The sequence below is a fragment of the Stegostoma tigrinum genome, chromosome 27 (assembly GCF_030684315.1).
Source record: "Stegostoma tigrinum isolate sSteTig4 chromosome 27, sSteTig4.hap1, whole genome shotgun sequence".
NCBI classification, from domain to species: Eukaryota; Metazoa; Chordata; class Chondrichthyes; order Orectolobiformes; family Stegostomatidae; genus Stegostoma; species Stegostoma tigrinum.
This window is the reverse complement of record NC_081380.1, coordinates 28576672-28599752: the sequence shown is the minus strand read 5'-3', so window position 1 is coordinate 28599752 and position 23081 is coordinate 28576672. Positions and strand designations below refer to the sequence as shown.

Below are 23081 nucleotides of genomic sequence, written 5' to 3'. Positions count from 1 at the left end.
TGTCAACATTTGATATGATCATTGCCAAACACCTCTTAATCACTTAATTAATTCGAAACCTCTTCTTATAAGCCATTTTCAGTCAGCTAAGTACTTGGTTTTAAAAATATAGCTCCCATCTTAACTTCACTTGGAATCTTCATTCATATCCTCCCATGCACAATTCTAGCAGCAATTAACAAACAGAAATGGGAACTGTAGCTTACTTTCCCCAATCGAGCAAAGAAGCATTAAAACATCACTTCTGATCAATAAATCTAATACAAATTGGTCATTAACCCTGGAACATCTTCTGTTTTATATGGCTCAACTATTTGTTTTTTTTCCTCTACAGCTTAGTTTATGAGCTAAATTTTAAAAACTGCAAAGTTCAGGTAGGGCTGAATGCTCTGTTAAAGCTTACTGTTTCTGTCTAACCTCACCTCATCTAACGTTAAAGCCCTCATTCGTGCTTTCAGTGCCTGCTGATGTGGCTAATGCAATGGTGTCCTGGCACCCCAACCACTCTGTGTAAATGTATATTCATCCAAACCTCTGCTGCCTATATCCAGGCTGCACAATGTCCCATTTACTCTTCTGTACTCACAGTCCTGCATTGTCTCTCTGTCTGACAATATATTGATTTTGAAATATTCATCATTTTTTCAAATCCCTCCATCCCCTTGCCCCATTCTGTCTTTGAAATCTGCTCCAATCCTACCCCAATCCTGAGATAGAGACAGTGCCATGCTGTCACAATGATGCTTGTTTGACTTTCATTGTTCCACCTTTGGTGGCCGAGTCTTCAGTTGCCTAAACCCCAAGATCTGAGAGGTTTTTAGTCCCTGCACTTCTCTTTCCCTCTGTCCTCCTCCACAAAACTCCTTAAAACCTACCTCTTCAACCAAGCATTTGGTCATCTGTTCCAATATATCCTCTAGCTCGGTGTCAATATTGTGTTTGACATTCCCGTCAAGGGCCTGGCGTGTTTTACAATGTTAAAGGTGGTATATTAATGTAAGTTGTTGCAGTGAGCGGATCCATTGACGCTCAGCTCCTGTGAGAACTGAGTGTCTGCAGTCGCTGCCTAGTGCACAGTGTTCTATCTCCATGAAGAGTTTTGACGAAGCTGAGATGGCCTCTTTTACTTCACTTCTCTTCCCAGGTTCCAGGGAAAGTCCACATTAAGGTTGCCACTGGCCGGCCCTCATCCTTACAACCACATCACCGTGGAATCAGCATTCGACAATCCCATATATGAGACAGGAGTAAGTAATGAGCCCCTCCAGCTGAGGGATTTGGATCCTGAAAATACACCTGTCCTTACCTGAACAACTTCCATCACATCACAGTTGTCCTCTTACGGTGCATGCCATAGGCATGAAACCTTACTGAAGCCATCTGTCAGTCATCTCACAAAGTCTTTGCATTATGTATTTAAAAACCATTACCATACATATTTATTTTCAATATAGCTTTTGTTCTAGTTTCATTGTGATCTTTTGGCGTGTCAGTTATATTGTGTTTTCTGTTTCTGTTAGAAAACTGCAAAACCTTCTATAAAATTTAGCATGTTTATGTTTCTATTCTTAGTGGTCTATGCTTCAGAATCTGTTACATTTAATGTAAGCATTATTTTGGTGCAGTGTCTCTGGGTATCAGGATACTGAAGGGATATCACTGTATTACTGAATGTGCAATAAAGGAGGTCAGGTGATTCAACATCAAGTTGCTCTCAGTAAAAATTGATAGTGAACTAGAAACCTGATATTTATTAAGTGACCTTGGCAACATACTAAGAGATTTCTCCCTGTGATTTCCAGCTTTCTTAATCTCCTGCAAATGTAGCTGCCTCTCAAACACAGTTGATGCTTTGCAATCTGGCCAGAGAACCTATGTTATTCATTAAAAATGAACAAAATGAATTCAGAGTTACTGAAATTAGTTTTGCCATTTTCAAGATGAATGTGGATGATATGTTTAAAATTCTGGAGCATCAGCAATTTACCTTGAGATTTGATGACTAGTTTACAGTTTCTTAAAAAACAACTTGGTCTTCAGCCAGAGTCATCCTGACTAAACTCAGTTTTGCAGCAGGCCTTAAAGCTGGCATCAAACACTGACATCCCTGTTGAAAGGCTTCTAAAACACCAAACTTTGATCAGCTTTCCAATGCTTTAAGACTTATCTCATCATCTTCCTTGGCCTTTTCCAGCTTGGCCCTTTACTCTGTGTCCCCTCGACCTCAATTTAAAACGATTTGATGCTGAATCTCAATTTTTAAACCCACTAAAACATTTGTAAAATACAGCCCATCAATCAGGATTTAAACATGGGGTAAATTATTTAGTGACTTGAGAAGTGTTCATTTTTGGGGTCTATTTTCTGGCATTCATGCATAAAGCAAGCAGCAGCTGCTAATGCTCATACCTTTTTTTAGTTACATTGGCAAATGAAGCAATCTGAAGTGGAACCTCAGTTAGTCTACTGACTAAACAGACAGTGGATATTTTGCACTCCTAATACAAAAAGCCTGACGCTCGCTTATTAACTTGAAACATTTCCCCTGAGAATGCTGAGACAACCATTTGCTGTTATTTCTTGATGGGGAGTTTTCAGAGTTACCAACCTTCTCATTCTTTCAATTAAAGGGTGGGTTTTTCTTCTTCTCTGCAGGTTGTTGTCTATAACTGAACAAAATAATAAGCTGGGAATGTCAATATTTCTCCCAACCCCCACTCAATGTCAGAAACATTTAGAAGTAAAATAAAAGACACATAGAGGCAGGCAGCTTCATTAAAACTTAACTAGCCATCTCAGAGTCCTAGCATTTTTATATAAGAGTCAGCTGCTTCCATCAGATGTTTCCATTTCACTTCTGCTCTGCTTTTCACCTTAAACAGAGCACAGCAAGATCAAAACAGAAAAATGCAGCTCTCTGCCGGCCTGTTGCCAAAGTCCCACCTGATGCAGTTTTCAGTTCAGCCACCAGTTTTATGACAGGGAGCAGGATGGAGCCTTATGAATGTGGCTGAGACAGTGGCTTGGTGGTAATGTTGCTGGGCTGGAAAATCGAGACCCCCAAGCGCCTCTGGGAGCAAGGGTTCAAATCCACCCAACAGCTTTTGGAATTTAAACTCAATTAGTAAAATCTAGGATTAAAAGCTAGCCTCATTAATGATAGCTGTGAAACTGTCATCAGTTATTGTAAAAACCTATCTGGTTCGCTCATGCTCCTCAGTGAAAGGAATCTAATACATTACCACCAAACCAGCCTTCACGTGACTCCAGACCCAGCGCAATGCCGTTGACTCTTGACTGCTGTTTGAATTGACCTGGCAAGCCTTCCTGTTCCAAGGCAGTTTAGGATGGGCAAGAAATGCTGGCCTTGCCAACAATTCCACCTCCTGTGAAAGAATTCTAAAAAAAGTGGGGTCCTGTGAAATTTGAGCATGAGGCAGCCTAATCAGCAGTCCCTCAAGGAACAGAAGGAAGTTATTTGAAAATTGATCCAGGGAAATTCAGAAGTACTGAATGCACCTCCCCTTCCAATAAAAATCACCCAAGATCATCCATACCATGCCTCACCCATTTAACCAATCATCATCTTTGTGAACAGCTGATTCCCACCCTTACTTTACTTGTTTAAAACCTGACCAAAATAAGGAGAGAGGTATACCAAAAGAGTCAACGTAAACTTCATCTTATCACGACCAGTGAAAAGAAGTGAGTAAAAACTGAGCAGTGAACATTGTTCTGTAGTCAAAGAGTACATATTCATTTTCACGTCTTCACAGATGCTGTTGCATCCTCAGTGCAGAGTAGAAAGTTAAATGCCAGGGAAGAAATTTTCCAAGATGCCCCTTCACAGAATTTAATTGACAACCAGTGAAGCATTCCTGATTTTACAATAAGCCAGCATATGAGATCCATGTTAACTTCATGGAGTCTTGAAAAATTATGACCTCATTCTTACTGTGGAGCCAGTAAGCGAAGTGACGATTTATCTAGAAACCAGACCAATTATCAGCCCTGAATCAAAATATTAAAGTCGTGACAAAAATCCAGACCCCAGTCAAAAACAAAATTAAAATTATTTGAAATTTTAGATTTGTGTTTACCTACAAGTAGATCTAGTATGGTATTTTTATTCTGAAAACAGAATTGCGCATGAACAAACTACGTGGAAGAGAATGATTTTTTGCTGTATTTGGAATTCATTTTCTCGTTGTTAAAGGTGATTGTTATTTGCAAAGTAGTAATTTATTTTTCAAATCAGGTTACCTGATAAATTAAGCTTTAAGACAAACAGCGATGACTAAAACGTACACAAAGCATTGCCATATAGTGATTTAGCTCTAGTTGTGGATTTGGCATCATTTTGTTTGTGAACTTTAATTAAAATACACTACAGAGCACTAAATACCCTGTGAGGGAAGGAATCTGTATATCTGGTTCAAAAGCTTTATTTGCAATCACAGTCGGAATACTAAAAATTGAACCCAACCGCAAAAAAACCTAATGCTAGTCAAATTGAAAGACTGTATTGAATGCACAGGGATTTACTCCCAATTTACTTGTTTTTTTATATAAGAAAACTGCTCCAAACTGGATTATGCAATTGCTAAATCAGTATGATCTCTCATAACTGTGAATGAGAACTGATTCATTATTAAAGTGTGTGGCATCTGTTCATTTTGTTTGCTGTTGTTTCTTGTTCTTTGATCATTTTGTGACTTTCTTCATGGACTACCTGGGGCTGGATTGTGAAATATTACTGGCACCAAATCCTGTGGCAGAGAACAAGCAGTCCAGTAAGAGATACAGTTAACAGCTCCCTGATCCCCGTAATTAACTTATAGAGCAAGCTTTGAGCCAATTACATTTATGCATATGGCTTCTTGTGAGTTTCCCTTTTATTTTGAAGACCATTTAAAGCTAATAAACATCTCTATGACAAAACTAATCAGTTGTTCAAGTTTTCATCTCACTTGGTCATGAGTTTTAGCTTATCAGCGGAGCAAGATGTGTCAAAAGGATTGGCATGAGACTCTCTGCCACAGTGGCTTTGAATCCTAACTGGAAAAGAATTTGGCTTGAGAGACCAATCGGTTCCTAAGCCAAGACAAATTTTATTGGCTTCAGACAAAAGAAAAGGTTCCAACCTTGGCCAGCTCAGATGTTTGTTAAAGCTAAACTTTTCAGCCTTTAGTTTTGGCTGTCCCCTTTCCCTACACAAGTTAACCCTGGCACAGCTATTACCCCACTTCTATTTTAGTTTAAAGATGATCAGGCCTTACTGAAGATCGCAAAAATGTCTCTATTTAGTTTGAAAAAGACAACCAACTTGTCAGCCCCAGAATACATTAGCAGCACTGCTTCTGGAAGGTAGTCATGGAATCTTACCTTGTTAACGGTTCTTTCATTGTTCAACAATCATGAAGCTTTGCTGTCATAGCAATTGGGGAGCTTTCTTGGGACTCTCAGGAATTCAACAGCAGAAAGAAAACTGGCTTTATTAAACTATGCAAAGGAATTCGTAGTTTGTTTATCTGATAAATTAAATGGCTGTTTCCTCTACTGTGTATAATTGTGGTTTTATTAAGCAGAGGGATTATTTTTGGACTGGTCCAGTAAAGAACCAGGACAAACACAATGGGCCAATAGTCTCTTTCTGTGTTGCTAACATTCTACAGTTCTGACCAACTTGCATAAAGATTCATTTATAGTATTATAAACTTGTTAGTTGAAAGATCTAATGTGATATTATTTATACCACCTTCTCTGCACCAGAAGGGGGGAAAAAACACTAATCCTTGGAAATGACTAGTACTAGATCAGTTGGTTTTGTATAACATAAAGTGGTACTTCAGTTTGGATTAGTGACAGTCATTACCAAGTCATAGAGTTGTACATCACAGAAACAGATTCTTTGGTCTAACTTGTCCATGCCAGCCAGATATCCTAAAGTAATCTAATTTCATTTGCCAGCATTTGGCCCGTATCCCTCTAAACCTTTCCAATCCATATACCCATCCTGATGCCTTTTAAATGCCAATTGCACCAGCCTCCATCACCCCTCTGACAACTCATTCCATACACGTACCATCCTCTGTGTGAAAATTTGCCTCTTATGTCTATCGCACACATAGAACATCTCTTTTATACCTTTCCCCTCTCACCTTAAACCTATGCCCTCTAGCTTCGACTCCCCTACCCTGGGAAAAAGACCTTGGCTATTCACCCTATCCATGCCCCTCATGATTTTATAAACCTCTGCAAGGTCACTCCTCAGCCTCCAATGTTCCAAGGAAGATAGCCCCAGCCTATTCAACCTCTCTCTACAGCTCAAGTCTTTCTGGTTTTTCTTCTGGGAGGAACCTCAAAAGAATCTTGTGATCAGGTCTCTACCATGCTGTATGTTCCATAGGGAAGGATGTTAGAGAGTCTTACTCTGGAACATTCCAGTTGGATCAAAACCTCAGGTCAGGGCCACATACATGTTCTGATTCCCTGCTCGCCAGTTGCCTCTCTGTGGACTTGACATTGCAGGACATGACCAATTATTTATCTTATCGGAAATTTTAATCATCCTATTAGAGGAACTGGTGCCTTGCCAAGGTTGGAGGGCCACAGCCTGACTGCAACAACTGGGAGCTGCTGAGGCAGAAATACAAGAATGAGGTTGCTAACAAATGGAGGTACTCTCAGACGTTTTCTGCAAAATTTGAGAATAAAAAGAGGACAATTGTATGGGAGGGCCACGCCTCCATAGGACTGGCATTATCTCCTTCAATGGAGAACGGTGTGCGGCTCAGATGGTTTTCTGGCCTACCACCTGGAGACTGCAAGGTTTCACAGTCATTAAGAGGCCATTCTGACAGTCAGGAACTGCTCTCCTTCAGAATGTGGCATCTAAATGGGCCTTCATTGACCTAATTGGCTTCCTGTCTCTGTGGCAGCAGTTGCTGCCTTTGTTCCCAGATCCTGGAAAACTTGAGGCAGAGGTAGGGTAACTTCTGTGAACTTTCCCAATGTTCAACTTCTGCTGCAGCCCAGAGGGATAAAACAGTAAAACAAAGTAGTAACGCTTGGGAATGAATATACTCATTATTCTGGATCATTATTCAGAGGTATGCAAGTCCAATCAGAAGAGATCTTGTAACGTAGTGGTAGTGTCCCTACCTCTGGGCCAGGAGATCCAGGTTCAAGTTCCACCAGAGTTATACTAATATGCCCAAACAGGTTGATTGAAAATCACTGCAAGACCAGCTGAGCCAATGTGTGCTGTTTGCCAGGTTAATTGATTTTACTTTCCAGGTGGGCTGAGAAAGTGGTTCTCACAGCGTAGAGACCTATTTCTGCTCAATGCTGCATTGAAGGAAAGCAGACAACTGTGATCCATCTCCGATTAATATAATACCATGCACTGAACAATGGGCTGATGGGACAATTGTTCAGTGAGAGCAATGCCCGTATTTTGTTTGCCGCGTGCCTGAAAGTGAGAGATAGATGCATTTGCATTTTTGCCTTGTGCTTTCAAACAACCTTTCTTGTCACATGTAAGCAGCATGGTTTGGAAATGGAGTGGAGCGGGAACTACAAAAAAAAGTGGTCAATGAGAAGCTAGCTGCTGTGGAATATCTACATTACCCTTATTGTGGGGGAGAAAAGTTGAGGTGAAAAGGTCACGTGGAGAACAATTTAAATGTTTAACCAAGACTTCTCTTCCAGGACCCTTTCCACACAGGTGCTGTATGATATACTGCTCAGGCACTGGATTCATACTTTGGCCAACACAATACATAATCCCCATCTTAAGTGAGGTCATCTTCCCTGGCACTTTCGTGGTGCCATCGTTTCCTGGGCCCCAACATTAATGTGTAGTTTAGGGGATGGTACTGCATTGAGAAGATCTTTAACTGGTATGGCATTTGTCGAGATAATTGTTACATGACCAAGTTCAAAAATGACTATTCTCCAAAAAAATGGTTCACAAGGTGACCTTTCAAAAGTCCCTCCATCATGGATCAGTCTCAAATCAGCAACATGATGGCACGAGACACATATAGGTCATTGGGAATTCTGATGTACCTAATTGCGAATCCAGATATGGCTAACTATATTTCTGATTACTAAGTTAAATAATTACACCATCTAAACGCACATACTAGCACCAGAAATTCATATGCACTTTAGCCTATTTGTGGGTTGCTGCTAAAATGATAGGATCAAAAAAAGTGATCTTGATGTATTTGAACATTGAGTGTTTTGTTCTATTTGTCCCTGAATGGTGATAGATGTGCATTAAGTAGATATGCTACATTGCTCAGATTACATTGACCTATATCGCTTAATGCATTTTCTAAAAATTGCTGCACGTAGCTCGTATGGTATTGCTGTTGATACACCTATAAAATAGTCAGCATTCCATTGGGTGACATGATCTGCAGGATGCATACAAATGCTCACCTCCATCACTGTGGCCTCCACCTGCTGGATGGATTAGACCAGAAATGTCTCAGGAATACCATCCACTTCCAAGCTCCCACAAGTCAGCCATTATTCCGATCGACATATAATCCAATTCCTTCATCAACGGTGGGTCAGTATCCTAGAATTATGTCCATACCATTGTGGGAGCATCCTCAAAACAGAGAAAAAAGTAGTTCAACAAGAATGTTGACCTGCACTTTATCAGGGTGATAAGATATGACCAATAAATGTGACAAGAATCCACAAATGGGTTTGCTTTTATAAACCTATTTTTGATTACCTAGCCCCTCCCTACCTCTATTTTCCTCTGGCTCTATGCGTTCTAAAATATCGGCACTCATCTAATTCCAACCTCTAGAGCATCCCTGATTTAAATCACTGCCCCACTGCTACCTTCACCCTAAGATCTGGAATTCCTCCTAAAACTCCCATCTTTTGAGACAAGGCTTAACACGTGGGCTTTGATCGAGATTTCGGCTATCTGCCCTAATATCTCCTTGTTTGGCTCAATGTCATATTTCATTTTCTAATACCTCTGTGAAATGCTTTGGGGTGTTTTATTCCAGTTGAAGTCCTGAAGCTTCTTTATAAATGTAAGTTGCTGTTTGTGTTTTGCAAGTCAGGTTTGTGCCTATTTTTACTCTCAGATTAATGATCAAGGCCTACAATTTTTACCGACTGAATACACTAAATGCCATTTTTGATTTATTTTAATCTATTTATTCTAATCAATCTGTTCAGAGATTTTCATAGTTTCATAGAATCCCTACAAATGTGGAAACAGGCCCTTCAGCCCAACATTCCACACCGACCCTCAGAGCATCCCAACCAGACCCATCCCCTATAACCCACAATCTACACACCCCTGAACACTATGGGTAATTTAGCATGGCCAATCCACCTAGCATGCAGTTTACAAACCTCTTGAGCAGGTGGGATTTGAACTTGGGCCTCTCGGTTCAGGGATAAGGTCGCTACCATTGTGCCACAAGAGGGCCCCTCGTGCCATTTCTATTAGTTGAAATTCAGGATTTTTCATTCTGTGTTGAGGATCCCATTTACCGTTTTTCCCACGAATATAACAGACCTGAGATTTGCCAATGTTCACCAATCGGGGCTTGGAATGATTCCTGGCTCTTAAATTCTGTGCTATTTACAACAGATACTTGAATATTTATCAACTTTTTGAGCATTCCCATTTTATGACTCTGTGATAACCCAGAAAGCCTGACTGGAAAGGAATATCATTTATTCATGGTGTGCACAGGCTAGTTCCTGCCTGGGCAGATAGTTCAGTCGTGGGTTTCTGCTGTGTTCATCCAGCTCTACACCTTGTCATCTCAGATTCTCCAGCATCTGCAGTTCCTACTATCTCTTAATAAAAAGCAGACCCTGGGATTGTATCTACGCTTCTTCCACAGATATGTTTGTGCACAGGCGTTGTTATTTCTGTTTCATTTATATCCAGAAGTGTTCTAACAGACAACTGAATTGCTTTCCCACTACCAAATCACCGTGACTTATTTTTCGTTCTTGGCTACTAACCAATAAATTACCCATGTAGCCAATTAAAAATTTCCAATGCAAACCATCAAAGTGATGGAGGGGAATGAGAGTGAGAAGGGATTAGATCCTGGGTCTGCTTTTTTAAATTATGTTTTCTAATCAACATGTTCAGAGATTTTATTACACATCTCTGAAGCAGGTGGGATTTGAGCCCAGACCGCTATACCCCAGGGGTGGGGACACTGGCACTGCTTTATATGTTCTTATACATGTTTGAAGCAACCCCTTCAAAGATTTCATTACACACTTCTGAAACAGGTAGGAATTGAACTTAGCTCACCTAGTTCAGATGTAGGGACACTACCAATATGCCAATAGAGCCCTCTGGCTCTTCTCTGCACTGTTTAAATGCTAACCACCATCAATAAAACATCCATTTAGCTAATTAAATATTTGCAAGTTAAGCCCATTATAGGCGAGGTAAACCATCAAAAATGAGGGGGAGGTAGAGGGGCAGGGAAGGGGCTAAATCAAAATAGAGTTGGAGGGGGAAATAAAGCATTGTATCCCCTGTGGTGCACACCTCTCTCTATAGGCATCGAGAACATTGATGGATACTGCGTGCTCCCTCTTCAGGAACACCCAGGCACAAACGTCGCTGCTGAGGAGGGGCATAAAGGTGGCAGATATGTTCCCCTCCACAGTCCACTGCCAGGACCTCTAATGGTACTCCTTTTTTTTTCCTTTCCTTCCAAGAATTGACATATGCACAACTGAGCAACTTTCCCAACACCAAAATCACAACTTTATTTGCATTTTCTTTCTCATGACTAGCATCAATAATCACCTGGGCAGCTAATTAGAGGTTTACAAGCAAAGCCTGATGCAAATTACCAAAAGTGAAGGGGGTGGTAGGGAGAGCGGGATGGGGCTATATCAAAATGGAGTTGCAAATACAGCCCATTTCACTCCAAAGGCATTGAGAGCATTGATGGAAACCATGTGCTCCCCTCCCCAACAACACCTGTGCACAAACATATCTGTGGAAGAAGAGCAGACACAATCCCAGGGTCTGCTTTTTATTAAGAGATAGTAGGAACTGCAGATGCTGGAGAACCTGAGATGACAAGGCGTAGAGCTGGATGAACACAGCAGGCTAAGCAGCATCAGAGGAGCAGGAAGGCTGACACCTCGGGCCTAGACCCTTCTTCAGAAATTTCTGAGAAGGGTCTAGGCCTGAAACATCAGCCTTCCTGCTCCTCTGATGCTGCTTGGCCTGCTGTGTTCATCCAGCTCCACACCTTGTTATCTCTGCTTTTTATTAACCTATTTTCTAAACAACCTCCTCAGAGATTGGGACTTGAACCAGGATGCCCAGCTAAGCATTAGGGAAGTTATCACTGCGCCACACGAACCCATAAACGGGTTTTGCTTTTTTTTTAAACCTGTTTTCAATAAATCACACTGATGTAACTATCTAACTGGACTCAGGTGATGTGTTCCCACTGGCCAGGCCATTGCCTGATATTGAGCGAACTCATAGTCCGTGAGCTCCATGAAGAGATTCATTAGTGATTCTGCATGGGTCTCATAGGAGTTATCGCAGACTCTGCCTGTTATTTCCTGAAAACCCAAACTAGTGGTCTTCCCCTCCTTTGGCTCCTGACTTGCTCTGAATTCCCAAAATGATTCTACTCAGACTATCTCATTTACCTTACTTTACATGGACCATTGATCTAGAATTATTCAACTTTACCATGCAGTGCAAGTTAATTCAGCTCAGAGCTGCTCTCTGAAAGAGCTAATCTCTTAATTCCATTCATCTGCTATACCATCAGGTTTCCTTGTCTTCTACCCCATTGTTTTTTTAAAATTATAACAATCCCAAAATAATTCCACAGATGCCAGTATACCGTCATCAAGTCACCCTCTATTTACATGTGGAGAGTCCTTGACACAGATCCAGCTCTCAGAGTGAAGAGGATTCTGATACTCCTATCCTTTATTTTTCCATTGTGCAACAACTTTATTCACTATTTGCACAACGTGGAAAAACACCCATGTAGCCAATGAAGCATTATCAAGTAAAGCATGATTAGGGCAATTCTTACGATATTACTGTTCCTATTTGGGGCTGTTAGCTTTAGCTGACAATCAGGGAACTCATATCCTCCTGCTCTTAAGATGCTGCTTGGCCTGCTGTGTTCATCCAGCTCTACACTTTATTATCTCTTCTGTGAGGTCCATCTGGCTGACCTCTGCACAATCACTACAGATCCCACTTCTATTATGGTTTCTGAAAGGATATTGCTTGAGATAACAACCCATTGTGTTAGAACAAAAATATTAAATTTCTCTTCTTTTTTGTGGTTATTTTTAACTATCACCCCTACTAACTAACTCATTGACTAGTGAAAATGTCATGCCTACAAATATAATGTTAAAAGTAAGCCTTACTCCACAAAACCTTTCTGTAAAGCTTGTTATTAGATTCTTAACATTGGCTTTGAACGTTTGTGCAGTAAGTTCATTTCAAATTCAATAGTTTGATAAAATATCGGGGAAAAAGTTGTGCAATTTGTTTGAAAGTTTATGTTGAACCATAATGGAGATAATCATCAGGAACTACTAATAGGGTCTCACTGAAGAACTCTGCTATCTATAAAAGAAGAGATCAAATTCAAAGACAACATGCTGTGGACAAGGCATAGAAATTGCATTTCTACTTTCAGGCAACCAAGAAAAATCTCAGACTACATTCTCTCTTTTGCCAATTATGAATTTTGTAGCATGGCTCCCAATGGAGTTAGGTTAATTGGAAAACAGATGTACTTCAAACCTTAAATTTCTGCTCCTGGGTTATATCTATTTTAAAATCTTTCAACAGCACATGGAGAAGACGGGGAGAATAATGTATTCTTAGATTTGTGCGCTCTACAATTCAGGCGTCCAGATTTGGGAATGGAAAGCAATTGTTCTCCTCACCTGTTTAGCTTAAAAATCACAATCAAAATTTAACTCCAGATGATTATTTAGGAAAGAACTGCAACACTCTGAAATCTGTCAAAATCATACTAATGTCCACCTGTTCTGGCACATCTCCCAAGAAAATACTTTGTGGTCAACTTTTTGGAAAGACTTTTCTCCAGGATATTCACCAGCTCCTCAATTTTAAGTTGCCTGCTGCCTGATTATTTTCTGATTTTTTTTTTAAACTAAAGCATAAAAAAGGAAACCTAGCTATATTTAAAAATCAAAATGACAAAACAAAACAATACTCTAGGATATAAGCTACATTGTTAACAATCAAACCATATTCAGAAATCAATGTGAATGTTTGGTTAAGGCTAAAACAACATAACTGGAGGTCCTAATGCTAACAACCAAACAACAGCACTTGTTAACTCCCTATATGAAAACGTACAATATAAGGCGGCTCCTGACATCTGTCCTAATAACTTCCAATTCTGAGGGACACAGTTATAAATAGCATTGAACACTGTGAATTCCAAACATGATGTTGCCTGTGGCAGTGTACATGATGATTTTAAATTAACTATTAATCATGGTGTATGAAATAATTTCTATTCCCCTGATCCCCAATCCATTTGCTCCCCAACTGGTGATTACTTTGTCAATCTTAATGCCCCTTACCATATCGTTCCATTTTGTTTGTACCTTTCATTTTCAAAAATATCTTCCAAACATTTCCAACACAGAAGCAAACTGCTGCAGATGTGAGAAAACTGAAATAAAAGCAGAAAATGCTGGTAATACTCCAAGTTTGGCAGTTCTTGGGATGAGAAAAGCTAATTTGATAATTAAGCTGAAGTATTAACTCTATTTTCTCTCAGGTGTTGCCTGATCTTACGTGAGCATTCAGAATTTTCTGTTTCATTTCAAAATGTTTTTTTGTTTGACTACGTTATTGAAACAATCCAGTCTCTTTGGTTCTTCTCTATCTCATCTCAGCAAACATTATTTATTCCCCCCCTTATCATTATTTGTTTTGAAATATCTTTTTGTACATGAGGAATGCTGCGGATATGTGACCTCTTGTTCAAGTTAGCACTGCGGTTACTGAGCTTTACAAATAGGGAATTTGACACAGTCCTCAACACAACCTATTTTGTAACCTGGACGCTTTTGCATCTATTCTTTTAAATGTATAGAAAATCATACAAGTTACAATTCAGACAAATGGACCCCACTCAAATTCCTGTCACACAATGTTCTACCCTAGAAGCATTAAATTATGATATTCACTCTTTGATTCTGTGACTTGTTTAGACATACTCCTTCTGGTGATAGATCGTCCAGCTATAACATCATTCTTTGATCCAGCAACTGACGTGAAAAATATTGTGGCTGTCCTTGAGTGCAGGGAAGAATATCGATGCTTTTGACACCTATTTTCTCCTTCAGGATGAAACTGAAAAATGGTTACAGCACTGAATAGGATCAAATAAAAGCAAAGTACAGCTGCTACTGCACGTGTGAAAGAAAAACCAGAAGTGTTGCAGAAATTCAATAGGTCTGGCAGGATCTGTGGAGATAAAAACAAAGTTAACGTTTTGTGTCTGGTATAACTTCTTCAGAACTTCCACTTAGAACCATTGAACCATAGAATCCCTATAGTGTGGAAGCAAGCCATTTGGCCCATCAAGTCACACAGACCCTATGAAGACCATCCCATCCAGGCACATCTCCCTACCCTATCTCTGCATTTCCCATGGATAATCTACCTAGTCTACAGATTTAGGAAAAAGAGCCATATCAGACTCAGAACCTTAACTCTGTTTCTTCTCCACAGACGCTGCCAGAATGCTGAGTTTCTCCAGAACTATCTTTTTCATTACAGAAGGAGACCAATTGGCCATTTGTATCTACATTTGCTCCTGCAGAAAGCCACTCAGTTCGTCCTACTGTCCTGCCCTTTTCCAGTTCACTGTGCAAATATTTTCTCTTCAAATTCCCTCTTGAACACTTTAATTGAATCTGCCTTCACAAAAGTACTTAACAAATCTTAAGTACACACTATATAAATATGTTTTGTTTCCTACAGCTTTTGGCTTTTTTGCCAGTCACCCTTAATCTGTTTTCTTACTTTCTCAACTCTTCCACCAATGGGAACAGCTTCTCCGTAACTGTTCTATTTAGATCTCTCATGATTGTAAACACATCTATAAAATGTCCTTTCAACCTTTCCTCCTTAAGGAGAAGACCCCTAGCTTCACCAATCTATCCATAAAACTGAAATGCCTCATTCCTGAGTGATTCTCATAAATCTTCTCTGCAACCATTTCAGTGTCTTAACTCTGAGCTTCTTAGAATTCTTTGAAATAACATTCACAGTGGGTGAAAAGAACATTGTTGATGTACTACACTTAGATCTCCAGTGGGCATTTGACAAGGTGCCACATGAATCATTATTGTGCAGGCTTGGAGTTCCTGATGTAGGGATTAATTAGCTTAAATAGATGATTGTCTGACTGGCAGAAAGCAGAATTTACATAAATGAATCTTTCTCTGAATGTGACATGTGGGATGCTGGAGGAGTCTGTGCTGGGACTTCAACTTTTACAAGGTAAGACTTAGATACTTAAATAATGGCAATGAAAACATGGTTGCTCTGATGGTGGTGAGTGCCATATCCTCCCCTCCCTCAGTCCTGCAATGCACCATCATCTTCCCCACCTTATGCCACATTTCCACTCTCACCATCCTTGTCCACTCTGCATCCCAGGTTGCTTCCTCCAATCCCTAACACTGAATGATGACTGACCATACCTTCGATTAATCTCTGTGCATCTCATTGACTGGTGTTCCTCAAGTCTTTTAATTGTTTGCAGTGTAACCACTGACTGACTGTGATTCACTCCCTGGACTACAGTGAAATGGACCCCTGATCCACACAGCCTCAAGCTGACAACTTACCCAGCCAAGCAGTACTAATGCAAGTGGTTACACGAACAGGATATTGCTGTCAAGCCAAAAAGATATTCTGACCATCACGGTGGTTCAGTGGTTAGCATTGTTTCCTCACAGCACCAGGGATCCAGGTTTGATCCTACTCTTGGGTGACTATCTTGTTGAGTTTGCATGTTCTCCCTGTGTCTGCTTGGGTTTCTGCTGGGTGTTCTGGTTTTTCCCCCACAGTCCAAAGATGTGTAGGTTAGATGGATTGAACATGCTAAATTGCCCTGCCGTGTCCAAGTGGATTGGCCATGGGAAATGCAAGTTACAGGGATAAGCTAGGTCAGTGGGTCTGGGTGGGATGCTCTTCAGAGAGTCGCTGTGGACTCAATGAGCCAAATGGCCTGCTTGCATGCTGTAGGATTGTTGTGATGCAATATGAATTTCAGTTTTTGGTGTAATAGCAGGCGTGTAGACTGAACATTTCAAAGACTCATATATCGTGTCAAGCAGTATGTCCCTTTCGCTGTTCACAACAAGCAAGGTGCCAACCATACACAATCACCCTCAGATCCAGCTAGTTCTGGGTATATGAGATGAATTTTGCTGACAACTTAGGATTGTCAGCCAGGCTCAGTGTGTGTTGCACTTGCATATACTGGGAGCTACGTATATTAACACCCAGGGGTCTGGTCTTTGTAGACAGAAAGTAGACTAACGTGTTCTGCCCTTATTCTAACTCAACAATATAGGTGACAGCCATTCTCTGTTTACTTTCTCAGGGAAATTCCATAACCCGTGTGCCTGATTTAAAATTGAAACAAAATCTGTCTATTACCTGTTAATCAGCACAATTGGTTACATTCTCCATGGCATTTGCCCTACTAGTCAGGGTGTATTTGATAATCACTCAGCACTATTGTGCTATAAAAGTTGGTTTCATCATGAATTGGTATTCCTGCAAAATATCCTGATGAGTGCAAAATAATATGTACCCACTCGAGTTCTTTTTGACCATATGACTCTCTCCATCCCTCCTAATATCTTTTTCAAATTTCCCCTGAACTTTCAATATTCAAACTGGTTCTCAGCTGTATTATCAACCTGATAACTCTGATATGCATGCTTTTTCTACTTCATTCTAATTTTTTTCCCCATTAAACAGGGAGCTCCAGCCTCATATCCTGTCTTTTCCATTCTTGGGAGTGTACCTCAACCTAGGCACATCACTTAACATGGGAGTAGATTAAAACAAACAGGAATGTTTTGCTGAATTCTGCCTTAACACAAACAGTCCATTTTCTTTTCTGACTATATCTTTAAAGTCTTTTGAGCTAACTATCTTAAGCTGTTACATTTTTCCAAATTTATGCAATAGTTTTAGTTACAATGCTGGATGAGAAACAAGTTTTTAATGAGTTTTTAAATTGTGAACCTGAAACTTTTCCAGCTGGTCTTTAGAGCAACAACAAACTTAAAAATCTCTGAATGAGTATTTTGTTTTGCTGCTGTCTAAACTTTTTTCAAATAAAACTTTACTGGAGATTTTTTATAAGTTATGGACCTTACAAACATACTTTGTACATGTAATTTTTAGAGTTCTTATGAGGTATTCTATGACATAGTAATATTTCTTTCCCTCACTGTGAATACAGCAAGTCATTCAATAAAAGTGCAATGTTCTAACATGCATTTGATCAGGGGCCCTCTTGAAATCATCTTCAGAAATTAAAAACCTGAGAGGCTGAGATTTGTTTGCTGTGCTGTTTGAACCTGTGAGTGAATACACCTTGAACCTTATTTTTAGAAAACGGTACCGACAATTCCTTTTTGATGCATCTGAAGAATATCAAGCCTATATTATTTATTGAGAGATGATACCACTAGATTCAGTCAAAAATATTTCACTCAGAAACTCAGTAAGATTAACAAAGATAATAAAATCCCTCTGTGATGTTTAATAAGCATAGTCATGATGTTCAACTTGGGACAACTGCAGTCAGACAATGTTCTACCCATCAGGGCTGCAGGTGCCCTGGAAATATCTTGTTTGCTTACGGACTGTCTCTACCAAATTTGAGCTGATAAGTGACAAGTAATGTTCATGCCACACCAGGCAATATTCCATCTTCCGCAAGAGAAATAACATTTCAAGAAGACAGATCACCACTACCTCTCAAAGGCAATTAAGGATGGGTAATGTTTGCCAAGCCAACATAAATAAACAAGCATAGAATGAAGAGTAAAAGGACATGCATTTCTGTGATAACAAGGTGCAGAGCTGGATGAACACAGCAGACCAAGCAGCATCATAGGAGCAGGAAAGCTGACGTTAAGAAGGGTCTAGGCCCAAAACGTCAACTTTCCTGCTCCTATGATGCTGCTTGGCCTGCTGTGTTCATCCAGTTCTACGCCTTGTTATCTCAGATTTTCCAGCATCTGCAGTTCCTACTATCTGTGAAACATGCATTTCTGTAGTATCTTTCACAGCCAGAAGGTGTCCCAAGTCATTTACGGTCAATTAAGGACTTTGCAAATGTGGTGATACTATGGCTTTAAGAGGTGTAATTTCTCCTGGTTTTATTTATGAAGAAAGTTTGAGATAGAGATGAAGAGGAGTATGCTTAAAGTAAACAGCTTGTCAGACCTTTGGTTTTGTTTTAAAATTCGAATAATACAAGTGGCCTGAAAGGATAGGGTCAAACTCCCGCAGAACCAAAATTTTTAGTTCAAGCTTTCAGCTGTGATCTTGAAGCTGGATGCAGACTCTCTTATTCTGCTTACTGTTACAAGTAAAAGCTGGAGTTCTCTTCCTGCTGTTAGAATTGCATGTGAGACAATCTGTTTTACTGAATTTGCCTCTGACAAGTGTGTGTTTATGGGATGTCACTATATTGAAACAGTTAATCAGTAGTAGTTAATTTATCTATTACTTTATATTATCTATTTTGACAGTTACAGTTAAGCTAATACTTTTGTTTTATTTTGTCTGTATTTTAAATGTATTGTAAAAATAAAGTGTGCTTGTTTAAAGTTGACTAGTTGGACTAATTGCATCTAGAATGCAATGCCCTATACTTACGTTTACCATGAGAAAAATTTAGGGTCCAGGCCATCTCCTTAATATATTTTCAGAGGGGTGCTGGTCCATAACAGAAGCATAGTCAGCGAGATCAGAAAGGAGAAACAACAGCAGGTTGTACGCTGCAAATTCTCACAAACAACCAGGTAATCTGTTTGACCAATGAGGAGAGTGTAATAAATGTTAGGCACGCCACCAGCAATAATTTTCCTGTTTTTCTTTGAAATCGTCTAACTGGATCTTGTACATCCAGCTGAAAGAGCAAACCAGGCCTTGGTTTAACATCTAAAAGGCATCTCTGAGGGGGCAGCATTCCCTCAGCAGTGTATTGTCAGGGCTTGAGCTTCTTATGCTCAAGTCTCTGGGAGTTGAAATCTTCTGACCCAGAAACAAGAGGTGCAAACATGGTCTGAGATGTATACAAACTAAATATGGTCCTCAAGGTTTCACATGTATCGAACCAACACGTGCGAACAAAATGTCTCCCTACTGTCCAGTAGTCTGTTGTATGAGGTAGTGCTTCTTAATGAGCTAAAGTCAAATTTGCATTAGTTCCAACTTGTCATCAATTACCAATGTCACACACATAGGTGGAGACAAGGAGTTATATATAAATTGTTTAGGTTAGATTAGATTCCCTACAGTGTGGAAACAGGCCGTTCGGCCCAACAAGTCCACACTGCCCCTTGAAGCATCCCACCCAGATCCATCCTCCTATAACTCACACACCCCTGAACACTACAGGCAATTTAGCACGGCTGATCCTCCTAGCCTGCACATCTTTGGACTGTGGGAGGAAACCAGAGCACCCAGGGGAAACCCACGCAGACACGGGGAGAATGTGCAAACTCCACACTGACAGTCACCCGAGGCTGGAATTGAACCCGGGTCCCTGGCACTGTGCAGCTACAGTGCTAACCACTGAGCCACCATGCCACCCAAAATAAATCGTTGTCGGGAGTAAATGTATGACATACAGGTCCAAAAGAGTCAAAGTAATTATGACTGACTTGTAATGTTGTATTTACTGTTATAATGCAATAAACAATCTTGTAAATCAAGACAACAGCCGCTTCTCTAAAGATCCTACAGTGATATACACTCCACCACTGAACAAAACACAACAAGAGACAAGAATAGGTTATTCAGCCTGCTGTTAAGCCTGCTCTGCCATCCACCTGACAAAGGGGCTGCACTCTGAAAGCTTGTGATTTCAAATAAACCTGTTGGACTATAACCTGGTGTTGTGCAACTTCTGACTTTGTCCACCCCAGTCCAACAAGGGCACCTCCACATCATGCCATTCAACTTGATCATAATTGATTGAACATTTCACTGCTGAATACCCACTCCACATGCCTAACACTGTACACCATCAGAAATTTAACAACTTTGACCTTAAACATACTCAAAAACTAAGCTTCTACAGCCCTCTGTGGCAGAGAATTTCAATATTTTACTGTCATCTGAGTAAAGCAAATTTCTCCTCATCTCAGACCTAAGTGGCATCCTTTTAAAATTGTGCACTTTTAAATTGTGCTGCCTGTCTCTGGGCTTCCCAACGAGGGAAACATCCTACCTGCCTCTACCTTGTCTATACATTTAAGTATTTTGTAAGTTTCAACAGGTTCATCTCTCACTCTTTAAACCTTTAGAGAATATGGGCCCCGTCTGCCCAATCTCTCTTCATAGAACAGGCCTGCCACCTTGGGAACAAACTTAGCGATCCTTGGTTGCATTCCCACTATGGTAATAATATCTTTCCTGAGATAAGGACACCAAAAGTGCACGGAATACCTCAGATGCAGTCCATCATTGATAAGTCCCTACATTGTAGAGACAAAGTATAATTGCTGGCAGCAAACTACCTCAAACAACCTGTAAACTGTGCTGTGTGTTAATGTAGCTGGTGGATACCACAAAGTGCCAGCAGTTGCAATCAGGGCAAATACCATATACACCATGTATTTATCTGCGTTTTTTTTACAATATGATGGTATATTAATTGTACTTTCATCACAAACATTGAAATTTTGGCACTGGAATGACATTTGCAAATTAAATGTATTTAAGGAGTACTTGTCATGCCCTATAAATTCATTGATGTCACATCCAATTGTCCAGAATTGAACAGGCGCCTAAAACCCCAATATAGGGATCAGGGCACACAAGGTTACTATCAGCCTAAAGACTGCTCCGTTATATTGAAATCATCAAAACGTTGGAAGCCGACGGCTTAAGTCTGAAACAGTCCTTACTCCTACACGTAAATAAAGAGGTGAATTTTTACTAAGGAATCCTGGAAGTAGGAAGTAGCTAACATCAGGAAAATTAAGTCTATACACAGTCTAACAGGTGATCCTTATAGGCGCAGGTTGCCACAAATGAAGAAAGTAGCTGTCTTTTTAAAAGAAGTACTTATCTAAATGTGCGGCTACACTTGTACAAGAACATTTTTCCGAGCTCTACTGCACTTCTACCAGCTGTTGCCTGCTTAGCTACCACTCCCTTGCCGCCCCCCTCTCACCCCCCCACTTCCTGGTTAAGTAATGCAGGTTTTCCAATTGGCACAATAGTGAGCATTCAGGGTCTGCAAATGTGTCAATTCGAATGTTTCAAAGCTATAACCTTCTGAAATCTGGAGGCTTTCCATTGGTTTGGAAGCCAGGATAGCTGCATGTGATCCTTCCTCGTGACAGTGTGCATGCGAACAACACATAATATTACAGTTCAGTCCTTTTTAGCGTTCAATTGCTCCTGTTTTTTGTTAAGTTATTTGTTCCATCCAAGGATATGTCGATCTAGTAACGAGAAGAATGTATTTTAAATGCGCAATCTTTATTCACAGGTGTACAATTATGTTCGCAATGCATTGCTGATTGTTGCCATGGAGATCTCTACAGGAGAATGGTTTGGCAATCAGAGATAGTGGGGAGTGGAGATGGCATGCTTGTGTTAATCAATACAGCATTCAATGCTTTCATTAATAAAACCTATCATTACTGTTGAGAGTACATTTGTCATGAAAATACTACTATGATCTACTGTATGTTATTTCATTTTCAGGAGGCACGAGAATATGAGGTTACAATTTAGAGGCGGATGTTCTTCTCAACAGAAATACCCTCTTGCCTTCTAGACACTTTCTCAGCACCTCTTGCCCTTCTGTCCGTAACGACTGTTTGAAATCTGCTTTCCTTGTTGAAGTCAATTCCTCAAACAACTCTTCTACAGTCTGTTCTTCACAACAACCTTTCTCTTCAAAAAAAAAGGAATAGACTAACCACACTTACATGTGTCAATGAAATATCAATCTGCTTGTTGAGTGAGTTCAAGTCAAGTAATAAGTGTACCTGTACATTTCTGTGTGCATTGTAGTTACAGTCACATAGTAATTATTCTTCAATGTTAAAGAATGCCATTCCAGTAGATAAAAATAATCCAAATTATTGAGCCTTTTATCATGTATTTATTCAGTTGTTTTAAATTGTAAAATGTTTTAAAATGTAAAGTTGTGGTAATTAAACATTTTTATTGATCTTCCCCTGGTGCATTACACGATTTTTTTGGGATCGGTATAATTGGCTTTGTTCAGAAAGGTCCCTTTAAGGCTTGCTGACTTGCAATCCAGAATTTAGGACCTAAGACAGACACGGTATAATTACCACGGAAAATAAAATTACTTCTCCATTGTCAGTAGAAATTATGTTAATGCAAAAAGAAGTGCTATAATAAAGAGTCATGAAAACAATTATGTTTACTTGACTTCATCCAGTGGCCCACTATCCGTGTAATGCTCCACTTTCCTTGACACCACAGGGCTGAAGCATGGTACCAGTTAATACTGATTATTGAAATGACTTTACACTATCTTGCTATCCTCATATTGGGCCTGAGTTAAGGACTGTGATGATGCTTTCTCCAGAAAAAGTTCCATGATTATTTTGTAAATACGGTAGTAACATAGAAAAAAACCTGAAAAGTATCCATTTCAGTTATTACAAAATCATTGAAACCGAGAGCACAGAAGATTACTTAGCTCACCATGGCTCTTTGAAAGAGTAATCGTAGTTAGTCCCACATTCCTGCTTTTCGTCTACAT

At 39.9% G+C, this 23081-nt stretch overlaps 1 protein-coding gene across 4 annotated transcripts in view; it reads left to right on the top strand.

Annotated features, from left to right (window-relative positions):
* LOC125464660 (seizure protein 6 homolog) overlaps window positions 1–22522 on the top strand; it is an 853304-nt gene extending 830782 nt beyond the window's left edge. For 2 of the 4 annotated variants that reach the window (XM_059655253.1, XM_059655250.1), the window contains one exon: window positions 1145–4671. In XM_059655253.1, coding sequence (XP_059511236.1) covers window positions 1145–1310 — 166 coding nt within the window. In that variant the 3' untranslated portion in view covers window positions 1311–4671. Of the gene's footprint in view, window positions 1–1144; window positions 4672–22045 lie in introns of those variants that run through there. The other 2 variants (XM_059655251.1, XM_059655252.1) reach the window with 2 other exon arrangements.
* Window positions 22523–23081: the final 559 nt, after the last annotated feature.